General features: G+C 33.6%; 1 protein-coding gene across 16 annotated transcripts in view; it reads left to right on the top strand.

Annotated features, from left to right (window-relative positions):
• LOC106667903 (histone deacetylase 4) overlaps positions 1–14114 on the top strand; it is a 237662-nt gene that overhangs the window by 156864 nt on the left and 66684 nt on the right. For 2 of the 16 annotated variants that reach the window (XM_014396201.2, XM_014396192.2), the window contains exon 2: positions 12117–12225. The exons of 12 other annotated variants lie outside the window; for them this stretch is intronic. In XM_014396201.2, coding sequence (XP_014251687.1) covers positions 12213–12225 — 13 coding nt within the window. In that variant the 5' untranslated portion in view covers positions 12117–12212. Of the gene's footprint in view, positions 1–2266; positions 2468–12116; positions 12226–14114 lie in introns of those variants that run through there. 2 more of the 16 variants (XM_024226583.1, XM_024226584.1) reach the window with 2 other exon arrangements.

Raw genomic sequence — 14114 nt, forward strand, 5'->3', positions numbered from 1 at the left:
TATTCAGAAATCGTGAAATGCGGTCTGTTGTGAGGTAGGTTTCATAGAGTTTTTCTTTATTGAGATCATCTTCAGGGCCTGGGATTTACAAACATTGTTTAAATTTAACAAATACATGTAGGATGTGGAAAAAAGTGAATTTATACAATGCAAAAAATATATTTTTTATATTTAATCAAAGTATTCACTCAAAGTGTTTGTTTTCTGTGTAGGTGTGTCATTCTTGTGTGTCGTGTTGAGAGTTCCAGTGGGATATCGATGCTTTATACTTATATACGTTGGATTTTGAAGTGGTGGGGAAGGAAGTCGGTATAGAAAGACATTTTTATATGACCAGTCGGCGTCTTTGAGGTGAAAGGAGCTACAATGATGAAACTTGGGTAATGGTTCGGCCTGATTATTCTTTTATTATATAGACTGGTATAATTCGGGAAAAGAAAGCTAAATTGTCGAAGAATTAGACTATGTAGAAATGTTTGATGTGTGTTTGATGTTTGTTTTGTATGTTGTATTATATGTTTTGTGTGATGTGATGATGATATATGTATTTTATCGATATTGAATTTGGTTAATGATATTAGCTGCGACTAAGTTTTCATGTGTCTGTTCTGTCATTGATGCTGTGTTTACCTCTGTTGATGTAAACCATTTCTAAAAAGTTATGTTTATGTTTGTTTTGTTCTTTATGTAATATTTTTGGATTGTTGAAGTCGAAATTGTATTTGTGTTCAAAATGGTGGGTAGCGAGTGCTGTAGTATTTTGCTTGGGTTTTTTGCAATCATAGATATGTTGCTTTACTCTCTTGTCCAAATACTGGGATGTAAGACCGATGTAAGTTGCCGGACAGTTTAAACAATTGATTTTTTAGATTACGTCAGATTTATTTGTTATTGGTGCGGGATCTTTAATTTTGGAAAAAAGTGTTCGAAGTGTTTTATAATTTTTGAAAGCGAATTTAAAGTTGTCGGACGAGAGAAATATGTTTAATTTATGTGATCGGCCGTGTATGAATGGCATGGAAATGTATGTTGGTTTTGTTTGTATTTGATAGATTTGATGTATAGTACTAGTGGATGATATTAGTGTTGAGTTGTAGTTGTTGATTATGTGTTTAGGGTAGTAGTTCCCACAGATTCAAGCAACATTAGAAACATTTAATAGCTTTCACCTATGCCTACAATTTACACGTTGAGTGAGTAGAAATACGTTGATTGAATATAAAAAATATATATATTTTGCATTGTATAAATTCACTTTTTTCCATATCCTACATGTATTTGTTAAATTTAAACAATGTTTGTAAATCCCAGGCCCTGAGGACGATCTCAATAAAGATCGAAACTTTGGCACGATAAAGAAAATGTTTTTCGGAAACCTACATCACACCAGACCGCATCTCACGATTTCTGAATAATCATTTATGTAAGGTATTGGTTGAGATAAAAAAGTCAGTGTCACGAGCGGCCATTTCAAATCGCAAAAAGGAGGGAAAATTAAAAAAAGGTGGGTTGAGATAGGAAGTTGGTGTTGGAGTGGATCGAAGTCGCTGATAGTTCAAAGGTAGGGCAACGGCGTATTTAGCCGAAGGTCGTGGGTTCGAATCCCGCTCTTGACGCTGACTTTTTTTATCTCAACCAATGCCTTACATAAAGATTAATTAATTGAAAGAAGAGAAAATGTTCATCATCAATCTCAATTTCGTTGGTGACGTGGACAAATTTATTGTGATTACGCCCAGGAAATTGTCTAGAAATCTTCTGCTCAAAGCTGAAAATCTTCAGCAAAAAATAACTTTAATTATCAATAGTTTATGATCAGGGTTTTTTTTATTTAGCTGTTCGTGTTGATGGCTAATCTTTATCACATCAAATTCGTTTGTAATTTTTAACCTAAAAACTCATTGATAAACGTTTGATTTATAACACATAACCTTGCATTTTAAGGCGTTTGATGAAGATTAACATGAGATTTCGAGACAGGGCCAATGTTTAAGAACAAGGCCAGAAGAAAAAAAAAACAGATTAACATTTGATGAACAAACTTCCAATTATACAACTATATATTGTATTTATTTACTTGGGTATCATGCCGCTGTTTTTTTTTCGAAATTGAGTTGAATTTATTGGGTTTCCAGGTTAATTAGGCAATTTAGCCGCGGACGTCTGGCCCTTTCGTCAAGGCACGAATAACATACCCGGGTAGCGCATTATTTAAATTAATAAACTATAAATGATACCTCGTCGATCGTTCTGATCGTGAGACAGCACGTCCTCGCCGCCTGTGCCTGTTATCAGCATTGCTCAAGGTCTCAGGGTCCAGTTTTTCGAACTAATCAAAGGCTGTGTTAATTTTCTATGTATTCTTATATTTTATCTAGCGAGATTGTTCGATCGTCCCATTGTCGAGCTCAAATCGTGTGGGAAATTTAGACCTTTCCTTGTACCTGTCGAAGGAACCCGAGGTGAGGTATTGTTTATAAACAGCATATGTTTATTTTATGACCTCTTTTACGTAATTTATTATAACACTTTTTCTCTAAGAATAAATGAATTGAAATTAACATTTTTACGATAGATGGATGGATATATTAAATATTATTTCAAAATTAATAACAGCCTTAGCCATTTTCGAGTTTCCTTATTTCACTAAGTTCTGGAAGTTGTTCATAGCTTGTTACTATTTCTTTTGTTAGTGTTATTATTATTATTAACATTACAAATTAGTTCAATTTTTATTCTCTCTAGCTCTTTCTGTTTATCTGTCTGTCTGACTCTCTCAATCTCCCTCCTACTTATTCTTTATATATATATATTACTACTTTGGTATATTTTCCATCTCTTCAAAATATTTGCAGTAGAAGGCAAAATTGTTTCGACCTAACGCACACGCACTAGAACAGCATTCCGGCTATTTTCAAAAAATCATATATCCAAAGTGTACCGATTTTAATAACTCAGTGCTCATTTTTCTCGCCAAAAAATCTAGTTTCAATGAAAAATATGAAAAATGGGGTTCTCATTTAAAATTAAGAATTTGAATTCGACTTATGTCGAAACGAGGTCGAAAAAATAAATCAACCTTACATGAACAAACTACATGAAAAATAAATGGGCATCTCAATTTATACTGTTTTCCTATCTAGAACCGCAAAGAAAAAAAATTGGGGTGGGCGCATTAGCTTGGACACCCTGTATGTATACACATATATGACTCCATTGTGTATATGTTTCCTTATACATGTATATTTAACGAACACTTTGATGGGCTGATGCACTATTTCCTCCTTTCTATTTTAGATTTAAATTCACTTCTGATTTTTTTCTACTTGATGGCCTCTTTCTGCCCCCTCCTCATTCTCTCTCGCTCCCTCCCTCCCTTCCTTCCTCTATCTCCCTCTCACTCTCTCTCTTCCTATCGCTCTCTCTCTCTCTCTCTCTCTCTCTCTCTCTTTTTCCTCTTCCTTTCTTTGTCTTACTGAAATACTTAGAAGCATGAACAATTTATGTTATACAAACGTCATATGCAATAAATAAAATACAAAAAGACAAATTTAAAGAGACACATGATGAAAAAACAACAGGTTTAAGGTCTTCTACGCTATACATTTGTTTTTCTTCAAGAAACGCTTTTAATTGTTTACAGAGGTTTTCATGAGGTAACGTCATTAACTCATTTGCAATTAAATTATAAAGCATAATAACTGTTTTTTGTTTTTTTTTTCAAGTCTAACTACTTTGGAATATATGTTATTGTCTCTCAGATAATACATTTTTCCCCATTAGTTTTAGGACTCGATAATTACGAATTTACATCACACTTTTTACAAAAATATACACTGAATAAATAATTAAAATTTTTACAGTCTAATGGTTTACAAGTTTAATTAAACTTAACACCTGTTTTGATGAATATTACTTTTTCTTCAAAGCATATTTGCACTTTAATTAATCATTTAGATTTTTTATCTATTTTATATCGACAATGTCCGGTAAACATTATTTTTTAGACAGGGCGAAATCGCAGGAAAAAATCACTTTAGGCTTAATTATGCGTTAGCGATTATGTGTTCAATAATTAATTACAATCAATTTCCAATTTAAACAGCTAATCTTTTTTGACCGTTGACTACTAACACTTTATAATTAAAATCCCTAAACGGTTTGACGATGGGGAAAACATTTCGGCATTCCCACGGGTTAAGGAGGTTAAAAAAAATTGGACGGCCGTTTATCGCCAGACAGTTTGTTCAGCGTGGCGTTTCAACAGTTTCCCCTTGGAATATCTTTATTTGTTATCTTTGCCTTGATAAGAATAATACCCCCCAATGAAGAAGAGTCGAACAAAAAAGATAGAGGGCAATGATTTTCAGTCTACCTAGGAAAAAATTTATACGCCCGTAATAATACCTTTTTTTAAATAGTTTACTTCGAAAGGCTTCTTTGATTGAAAATTTATTTAAATTTTCGTTATTTATTGGTTTATGCTAAGTTATGCTCTTTTGATTTTTGTTTTCAAGATTTTAGTTTGAAGAAGAGAATAAAACCTTGATATATTTGATGAAGATGATCTGGAATGTCGGTTTATTTTTTTTAAAGATGCCTTTATTTATGGTCTAATTTATTTATAAAAGTACATGCTCATGATATTAATACTATTAATAAACAAACAAAAATTTAAAAGGGGGTTAAACGATAGCGCCGTATTCCCGTGGGGATACTTACACGCAACGCTTCTGTGTCGTGCATTTGCTTTGATGCTTTAAAGCCCCCTTGGTGAACAGCTTTGCACAAAAATTATTATTTAAAAAAAAATATATATGTATATATATTTTTAATATGCTTGTGTTGAATTTCCTCGCCCGCGGGCGATCGTTTCGTTCGAATTCGTTCAGGATGCGCCAGGCCGTTTCTCTTCTCGTAGATAACGCCCGTAATTATTGCCTAAACGAGAAATTCCGCGAACTGACTCGCTCACGGCACGAACGAGGCGAATTTTCCAATTTGATGCAAATTCGTTTTAGCATAAGTTTACCCTGGCATGATTCCGGCTCTGGGAGTTCATTTTACAATATGACCTTTCTAAGAAAAGAAAAAAGGAAAAAGAAAACGATCCTGCGATATATTCGGTTGTTGATAGCCTTGTTAATTTTCCACGTTTACCCTGAATCAATTTTTTCTTACCTCTTTGCACCCCCTTCGATTACTTCGTCGATCCGACGGACGCAAACAGTGTCGGACCGGGTTTTTTAATTATATCACTTGCCTTGTGTACTCGGCCCACGCATCTCCACGTGCATCCTCTCAGACGATTGCCGTCCCCAAATACAACCCCCACACCAGTAAACATAGTTAAATAGCCTCGTACTATTTCGAGTTCGATTAAAATTTAACTCTTCACTCTTTTCCCCCAATCGGCCGGAAGGCTGACCATTCTTATCTGAATAGCTGGATACGAATTTCAGTCCTTAAATACACTCAATTAAATCAAAAAATCCGAGCAAATTGTATACTTGCTCATTCTTATCGCACATCGTTCTTCAAGAGCTCGCTCTTGCTACAATGCTAAAAATATTCAGCAATAAAAAAAAACGTCTCAAGGATTTGTGGAGATCATTTGTTACAGGATCCTATAGTGGTATCTCGCAGTTTTTTAAATAATTAATTTAAACAATCAAATTAATGATTATTTGGAGATCGTGAGACGCGGTCTGGTGTGACGTAGTTTTTAGAAAAACGGTTTCTTTATTCGTGCCAACGTTTCAATCTTTATTGGGATCATCTTCAGGGCCTGGGATTTAGTAGACACCTTGTTGAAGTTTTACAAATTCGTGTAGGATGTGAAAAAGTGAATTTATACAATGCTAGAATTTGAAATTCAATCAAAGTATTTGTACTCAAGACGTTCTTTTCAGAGGATCTTCGGAAGAGGTCAAAATTGTTTTGACCTCTTCCGAAGATCCTCTGAAAAGAACTTCTTGTATCCAGCAGGTCGATAATCTATTTTCATCGTTATATTTGTACTCACTCAAAGTGTTTGTTTTCTGTGTAGGTGTGTCATTCTTGTGTGTCGTGTTCAAAGTATTCACTCAAAGAAGAAGAAGAAGAAAAATAACTTTATTCTGGGACTGGTGTCCCCTTAGAATAATTTACATGAGACAAAATATAATAACNGTGTTTGTTTTCTGTGTAGGTGTGTCATTCTTGTGTGTCGTGTTGAGAGTGCCAGTTGGATATGGATGCTTTATACTTATACATTGGATTTTGAAGGGCTGGGGAAGGAAGTCGGTATAGAAAGACATTTTTATATGACAAGTCGGCTTCTTTGAGGTGAAAGGAGCCACAATGATGAAAATTGGGTAATTGTTCGGCCTGATTATCCTTTCATTATATAGACTGTTATAATTCGGGAAAAGAAAGCTAAATTGTCGAAGAATTAGAATATGTAGAAATGTTTGATGTGTATTTGTTGTTTGTTTTATATGTTGTATTATATGTTTTGTGTGATGTGATGATGATATTGAATTTGGTTAATGATATTAGCTGCGACTAAGTTTTCATGTGTCTGTTCTGTCATTGATGCTGTGTTTATCCCTGCTGATGTAAACCATTTCCAAAACACTACCTTTATGTTTGTTTTGTTTTATGTGTAATATTTTTGGATTGTTGAAGTCGAAATTGTGCGTGTTCAAAATGGATAGTAGGATTTTGTTTGGGTTTTTTGATCATCATTGATATGTTGTGTTGCTTTACTCTCTTATCCACATATTGGGATCTAAGACCGATGTAAATTGCCGGACGGTTTAAACAATTGATTTTGTAAATTACGTCAGATTTATTTGTTACTGGTGTGGGATCTTTGATTTTGGAAAAAAGTGTGTGAATTGTGTTATAGTTTTTGAAACCTATTTTAACAAATCAGATTAAGGGAAAATAATAGACGATATTACAAGAAACAAATTGAATAATGAGTATTCGGAAATCGTGAGATGCGGTCTGGTGTGATGAAGGTTTCAGAAAAACATTTTCTTTATCGTGCCAACGTTTAGACTTTATTGAGATCATCTTCAGGGCCTGGGATTAATAATACTTTAATACTACTTTAATGTTAATACTTTGATTGATCCTAAAAATTGCTAGCATTGTATTGTTTTCACATCCTACATGTTTATGTTGTAAAATTGCAACATGTTTATTAATCCCAGGCCCTGAAGATGATCTCAATAAATATAGAAACGTTGGCACAATAAAGAAAATGTTTTTTGAAACCTACATCACACCAGACCGCATCTCATGATTTCCTAATAATCATCAACTAACGGTCACTGATCACCACACAAAATTGAATAATATTTTTTGCATTGGATTAACAGAAAAAGTTAAATTAAAAACAAATGCAGGATATTATCTGCGTGTTTGTCATTTGTCCGAAGATCGGTGATCCTTGTGATGCCCATCTGAGAGGGCATTCAACTGAAATAAATATGATTTTATCTGAAACGATTGTAACTATCACAATTGTGATGATGACTATTCTCTTGCATGGAAAAAAAAATTACCCTGTCCAGATTATTGAAATTACTTAGAATGCAGCATTTCCATCCGGGTAAAAAGAGGGGGGAGGTCATTTTAATCGTTGTATATCAATCTCATACTATTTTTTTTTAAATGAACAATGGCGTTTATGTAATTTTCTATTAGCCTTTTGTTCCTACTCGTTTTCCCGGTATAAAATAAAACAATAATATATATTTCCTACATATTTTCCCAGTCTAAAACGTGATTAATAACGTGCAACGAAGTACGTACGTAAAATATATACATCATAAGAAATATGAAGTTATGATACTTTTACAAAGCAAAATTCATGAAGGATTTCAATAAATCATTAGTGTTATATTGTTGTCTCTTATACATGAATTTATAAACCCTTGGGACCAAAATAAACATAGTTTATAAACGGTGATTAGAAAAATTTCTATTCTAGATAATCGATTAATACCAACATATACTATAATATATTATTGCTTTTATTAGGGTGATTCATGTACTCTTTGCATGTCCGAAGGATTTCTATTCTGTTTTAAGAATAAGTGATAAAACCTTGAAAGAATAAACATGCGATTTTTACTTACCCATACACGCACGTATAAAATAACATTAACGTAACATAACATAATATTGGAACAATCGTGCTATTTTCAAACACTTATTATAACTATGAAACATAGATTTTGTTATATTAATGTGTATGTGTTAAATTTGTACATGATATTAAAAAATATTTAGAAAGGAAAAACCTCATGGAATTTTGTAAATATCCACATTGGAAACAAATACTAACACAATAAAAACATACATATGAAATGTAAGCAGGAGAGTTTATATAAACTATAAAAAACATCAAGGTAAATTGATAAATTGTATATACGAGTGTGTCTCGTTCATACTTCAGGTTATCCTACATGTCAAATTGGACTTAAAAGTTTCTATTGTCTGATTTCCAATTGTATTCCAGATGTGTGTTTCATTTGTCGTGTTACTTCAACATTTTACAACTTTATTGCACAAAGGTTCTTGTATTTTTGTTACAATTTGATAACACCAATTAGAAAGAGCGTTCTAAACCCTGCGAGATTAATTTTTAATTGCTACCTTAAGCAACAAAAATACAACATAATACAGCAAAATATATCTGGAAACTATTCCGTCTTGCATTTTTCAAGGGGAAATTTTGAACATTTTATTTTTTAAAAGCTTTTTGGTTTTTCTTATGTTCAGTTTTGCACGATGCAGTTGTTTGTTTAATTTTTGATTTTACTTTCATTATCTTTAATAGAAATTTCAAAATCCTAATGTCTAATTTTTTTCTTAACGGTTGGTAACCGACAAATTAGTTTTTTTTTTGCAAATAAGCGTCCATTTTACACTGATGATAACTGACTTTTGAGAAATTAAGCATATGTGTGTAAAGCTCATTAGTAGCGAAACCTTTCTGTAAGCCCCATATATATGTATGGGGCCAAGGAAATCTTATTTAAACTTGTAAGATAAGAACTTTAGAAAAATCATACTGTTTATGTTTCGATTGTGAATTTCATTTTCTTAAGGTTACAATAAAGAATGTATCTTATACGATTTGTACTGCTCTTAACAATGACGTAATCAGATTTTCAGTTGGATTAATATTTTATCAGATACGGTGGCTTGAGAGAAAAAGTTATGAAAGGTAAAAAAATATTTGGAAGAAAATTGACAATCGGACTATGAAAAACAGAGACATTTTAGTCATATTTGACATGTAGAATAACGTCTTGAAGTGGAGTAACGTGTATTTACAATTTATTGATGGGCAACTTTTCTTTAAACGCCATATTTTTCGGTATTCACAGAGCCTAACCTTATATCCGAAGGTCGTGGGTTCGAATCCCGCTCGAGACACTGACTTTTTTATGTTAACCAAGACCTTACATAGAAAAAATAATTAATTGAAAGAAGTAACTCGGTCAATTGACCACTAAAACGTAAAATGGAGTAAGATTAATATTATATTCTATATGGGGCTTAATGGAATAACGTTGCAAAAGGTTGAAGTAACCTGAAAAGTAAAATATTTCGGATAAAATTGAGCATCAGATTTTGGACAGCAAGGAATTCTTCGTCCTATTTGACATGTAGCATATACTCCTGAAGTCTTGAAGTATTTTACATTGGCCATAACTTACCTTTGAGAAATTAAGTACGTGTTTTTACGGTTTATTGTTATGGTACTACTTTTCTGTAAACGCCATATTTTTCGTTATTCTCACAATTTAGAAACTCAATATTTAAGCTTTAGACAATAACAGTGAAAATTGGTAAAAAATTATATTCTTAGTTGTTTTGTATTTCGTTTGCTTAAGGTTACAAAACAATGAATCTCAGAGGGTCTGTTCTCTAAATGCTCTGTCCATTGTTGCACAATAAATTAATTCAGACTAAGATTAATGTTTTATTACGTACGGGGCTTAATGGAAAAACGTTGTAAAAGGTTGAAGTAACCTGAAAAGTAAAATAATTCGAATAAAATTGGTAATCAGATTTTGGACAATAAGGAAATTTTCATCTTATTTTACATACGCCTAAAGTATAGATGTCTGTTCACGGGATACCTGCATAAAATTATTTATACATATCATATGCGAGAAATATACAGGTAGCTGTATTTGTTTATGAAGTTATAGACATTCACGGTGAAAAATGCTTATTTATACAAGAACTTAAATTTACAAGGGGAGCTATGGACAGGGTTTCTTTGATTTTAACGACTTTTTTTTTATAAAGGAAAACTTCTTGCTAGGGGTGACTGCATGGTGACAGTATTATCTCCTCTTTCAGGAGGGTTAGTCTCTTAAGCCTAGTATGCACTTGAGATTCTTTGAATTGATTCATGTTGCGGGGTAGAGTCGGGGGTGCGTAGATTCATTGTTGCGATGCAGCCCCGACTCTGCTCCGCGACAAAGAACCGTGTCCAGACTAAGATTCAGTTCACATTCATCAGTGCCTGCGAAAATGACGGGGGAATTAGCTCTCAGGAATTTCCCTTGCTCTTTTTTTGCATTGTACTTAGTGCATCCAATCGGAAGTGCATTAAAAAACTGTCATTTTAAAGTGTGAATTTTTTTTTTCAATTTCGGCGACGGAAACACTGAATTTTTGGGTTAAACCGTTCAATGTTTGGCTTTTCAATTACCGATTTCTGTATTCCGTGAATGATACATCCCACAAACACCGATGGGAATGTATGTCTTCAATAAACTGTAAAGTCAACTCGTTACTCCACAACATACCTTGAATACAAGACAGTAGCAAAATCTTCTAGAAAACACTCACTAGAACGTTAACTAAACAAATGAAGCAGGGCGCTTGTTCCGATTCACGTCCGCACTGGCAAATGTTGCACAACATTGAGGCAAAGAATCCCACATCGGATGGGATTCAAAAGATCCGAAAATGCTAGCCCGCAACACACCAGATTCATCGCTACAATGAGTCGGGGCAGCCCGGACTCAGGCTAGACGCAGCCGAGACTCTCCGGAGATTCAAAGAGTCGACTCAAAGAATCCCAGTGCGTACTAGGCCTTATATCTTTATCATCTGATGACACAAAGCAGTCTGTATATGTAAAGGTACAGGTACTATATATGTGGATTTTTTTATGTTTTTTATGAGGATTCGTAACATCAGAGGTCATATGAACCCTCAGGATGCCGGTGATTTTGAAAAAACCCATTTGTAATTATGTCGGGTGCTGGATTCGAACCCTGGACCTTTACCTTACAGTGATGAGCGCCGTGTCAACGCGTAAACCGTTCCGGCCACCGAAGCCCTCTTAGATGCATATTTCAGTGATTTTATGATCTTTTAAAAATTTGCCTCCTAGCATTTTGCGTTAATTTATCAATTTAATGTTCTTACACCAGATCTACCAAAATTTTCGTAAGAATCAAACACTTGTTGTCTTCATTTTAAAGACGACTTTCGTAGGAGCCATGCAAACTGTATTAAAAAATATATATAGAAAACGAGATTGCAATGAAAATAAAATTGGATGAGAGGGAGAAGAAATTAACAAATTCCACGGAAACCCAATCCAATGGACCAATAATTATAAATGTCCAATTAGAAGTCGTTTTAACACTCATATATCGTTTATGCTGCCTAAGAGAAATGAAAAAACTAATCTGGCCTGTCCACTAACAGACATTTTCAACTGTTACATACTGCAGAAGAACCACATGACAGTGTCCTTGTCGTTTATTTAGAGATTTTTCTATTGTCCGAAAATTTTGATTGTTCATTACGTAATTATTAAAGCAAAAATTGAAGATTGTACCGATCGATTAATCCACTTTTCCACCAGATCCATCATGCCTCCGGTCCGTTTCCCGCGATATTCCTTCACAAACCCCGTGGGTATTTTCGACTCGGGACAGGAATAGACGGACAGACACACCAACAAAACTCTAATTCCAACTCCGGAACATTTCCCGTTATAAATAGTCCCAAATATGTTTCCATTATAAAAATGTACACGTGGTGGAACCAGGGTCTTTTTGAAATGTGTTTGTGTTTTTCAGGTAAGTCGACTCTCTCACTCTCTCACTTTCTCGGCAAGGGATCCGCGACCCGCCGGCTCACAGTACATCGTGAAAGGTTCGAACCGAACGCGAGTCATGCCGGATTCTGGTAACTAACAAATCATTTTCCTATTTTCCTTCTCATATATATTTTTTATCAGTCTATAAACCACCTCCTACATCCATTTCCAACCTCCAAATCATTCAACCGTTACGTATTCAAAGAAAAAAGACATACTTTCGTCATCCTAAAAGTGTAAAAGGATTGTCCTTATCGGCCCTCTCGAGATTTGTACATATTCTACATTCCAGAGGTTTTTTCTCGCTTTAGCCCTAAGCTAGCTGATAAACGCCCGGTTTTATACCATTTAAGAAACATATAAAACATTTTTTTTTTAAATAACAACAGTTACGGGTATTTAAAATAATTGATAATTGCAAAAATTAATCGTTTTTGAGAGAAGATAAATATTCAAAATAAATTCTTTTCAATTAATTAAGATTTTGGTTGAGATACAAAAGTACGTGTCACAAGCGGGATTCGAACTCACGACATTCGGCTAAATACGCCGCTGCTCTACCACTTTTTTATCTCAACCAAAACCTTAATTAATTGAAAATAATTTCTTTGGCCAAGCGGACCATAAAACCTAATAAAATTCAAAATAAAGGTGATTTTTGTATATTTTTGATAAGGATGCTAAATCTGTTGAAATAATTCTAGATTCCTATTACCACAAGTAGCCATAAATAACATTTTTACAAGCTTTATATAAACTATTAATATTTTGATTTTTCAGAGTCAATTATTATTGAATTATTTTGAATTTATATTATTTTGAATTGCGGGTAAAACCGTTTTTTTTTTTTAAATATAGCTGTATTTGTTTATGAAGTTATAGACATTCACGGTGAAAAATGCTTATTTATACAAGAACNTATATATATATATATATATACTTACTATATGTGTTAACTCGTAATTGTTAAGGTTTTGTTTGCTTGTCATGTTTTTTTCCCTTCTTCTTCTTCTTTTCCAAATTATATCACTGTTTATTGACCAAGAACACAGTATACAGCAGTAAAAATGAATCCAGAAAAAGAACATATACGTATGTACGCGTGTGTGTGTTGTTTAGGTTTTGTTTGCATGTAATGTTTTTTTCCTTCTTCTTCTTCTCCAAATTATATCACTGTTTATTGACCAAGAACACAGTATACAGCAGTAAAAATGAATCCAGAAAAAGAACATATACGTATGTACGCGTGTGTGTGTTAAGTCGTTATTGTTTAGGTTTTGTTTGCATGTCATGTTTTTTTTCCCTTCTTCTTCTTCTTCTCCTCCAAATCATATCACTGTTTATTGCCCAAGAACACGGTATACAGCAGTCAAAATGAATCCAGACAAAAACAAAAATGACAAGCAAATAAAAACCTAACTGTCGCGCGCGCGCGTGTGTGTGTGTTAAGTCGGCATTGTTAAGTTTGTGTTTGCATGTCATGCTGATTTTCTTCCCTTGGATTCATTTTGACTACTGTATACCGTGCTCTTGGTCTAGCAATAAATTGTGATATGATTTGATAAATAATTGAACATCAATCAAGAGGTGCTAAATAGTGAATAATATAAATAGATCAATCATACTTTAGAGAGAGGGAAAATGAATATTTAAAGTTCCCTTTATCACATGCTGAATGGCTTAAAATATCTATAGATTTCTCTCCGGCGGGATATATTTTTCTAATTTATATAAACTGAGAAAGTCGCAATATTTCTGGATATCTCGGGAGCATTCGATACTGTCAACATTAAGATTTTAAAAAACAAATTGAATAATTTGAACTTACCCTACACAGTAATCATTTCATACATAGTATCATTTCACTAATAACAAATCGTTCGATTCGAATTAAAGTTAATTATATATTAATAGGGCCTAGATTGACACAAAAGGGTCTGCCTCAAGGGGGCATCCTATCTTCGCTTCTTTATTCCAT

The sequence above is a fragment of the Cimex lectularius genome, unplaced genomic scaffold (assembly GCF_000648675.2).
Source record: "Cimex lectularius strain Harlan isolate CLEC.00 unplaced genomic scaffold, Clec_2.1 scaffold85, whole genome shotgun sequence".
NCBI classification, from domain to species: Eukaryota; Metazoa; Arthropoda; class Insecta; order Hemiptera; family Cimicidae; genus Cimex; species Cimex lectularius.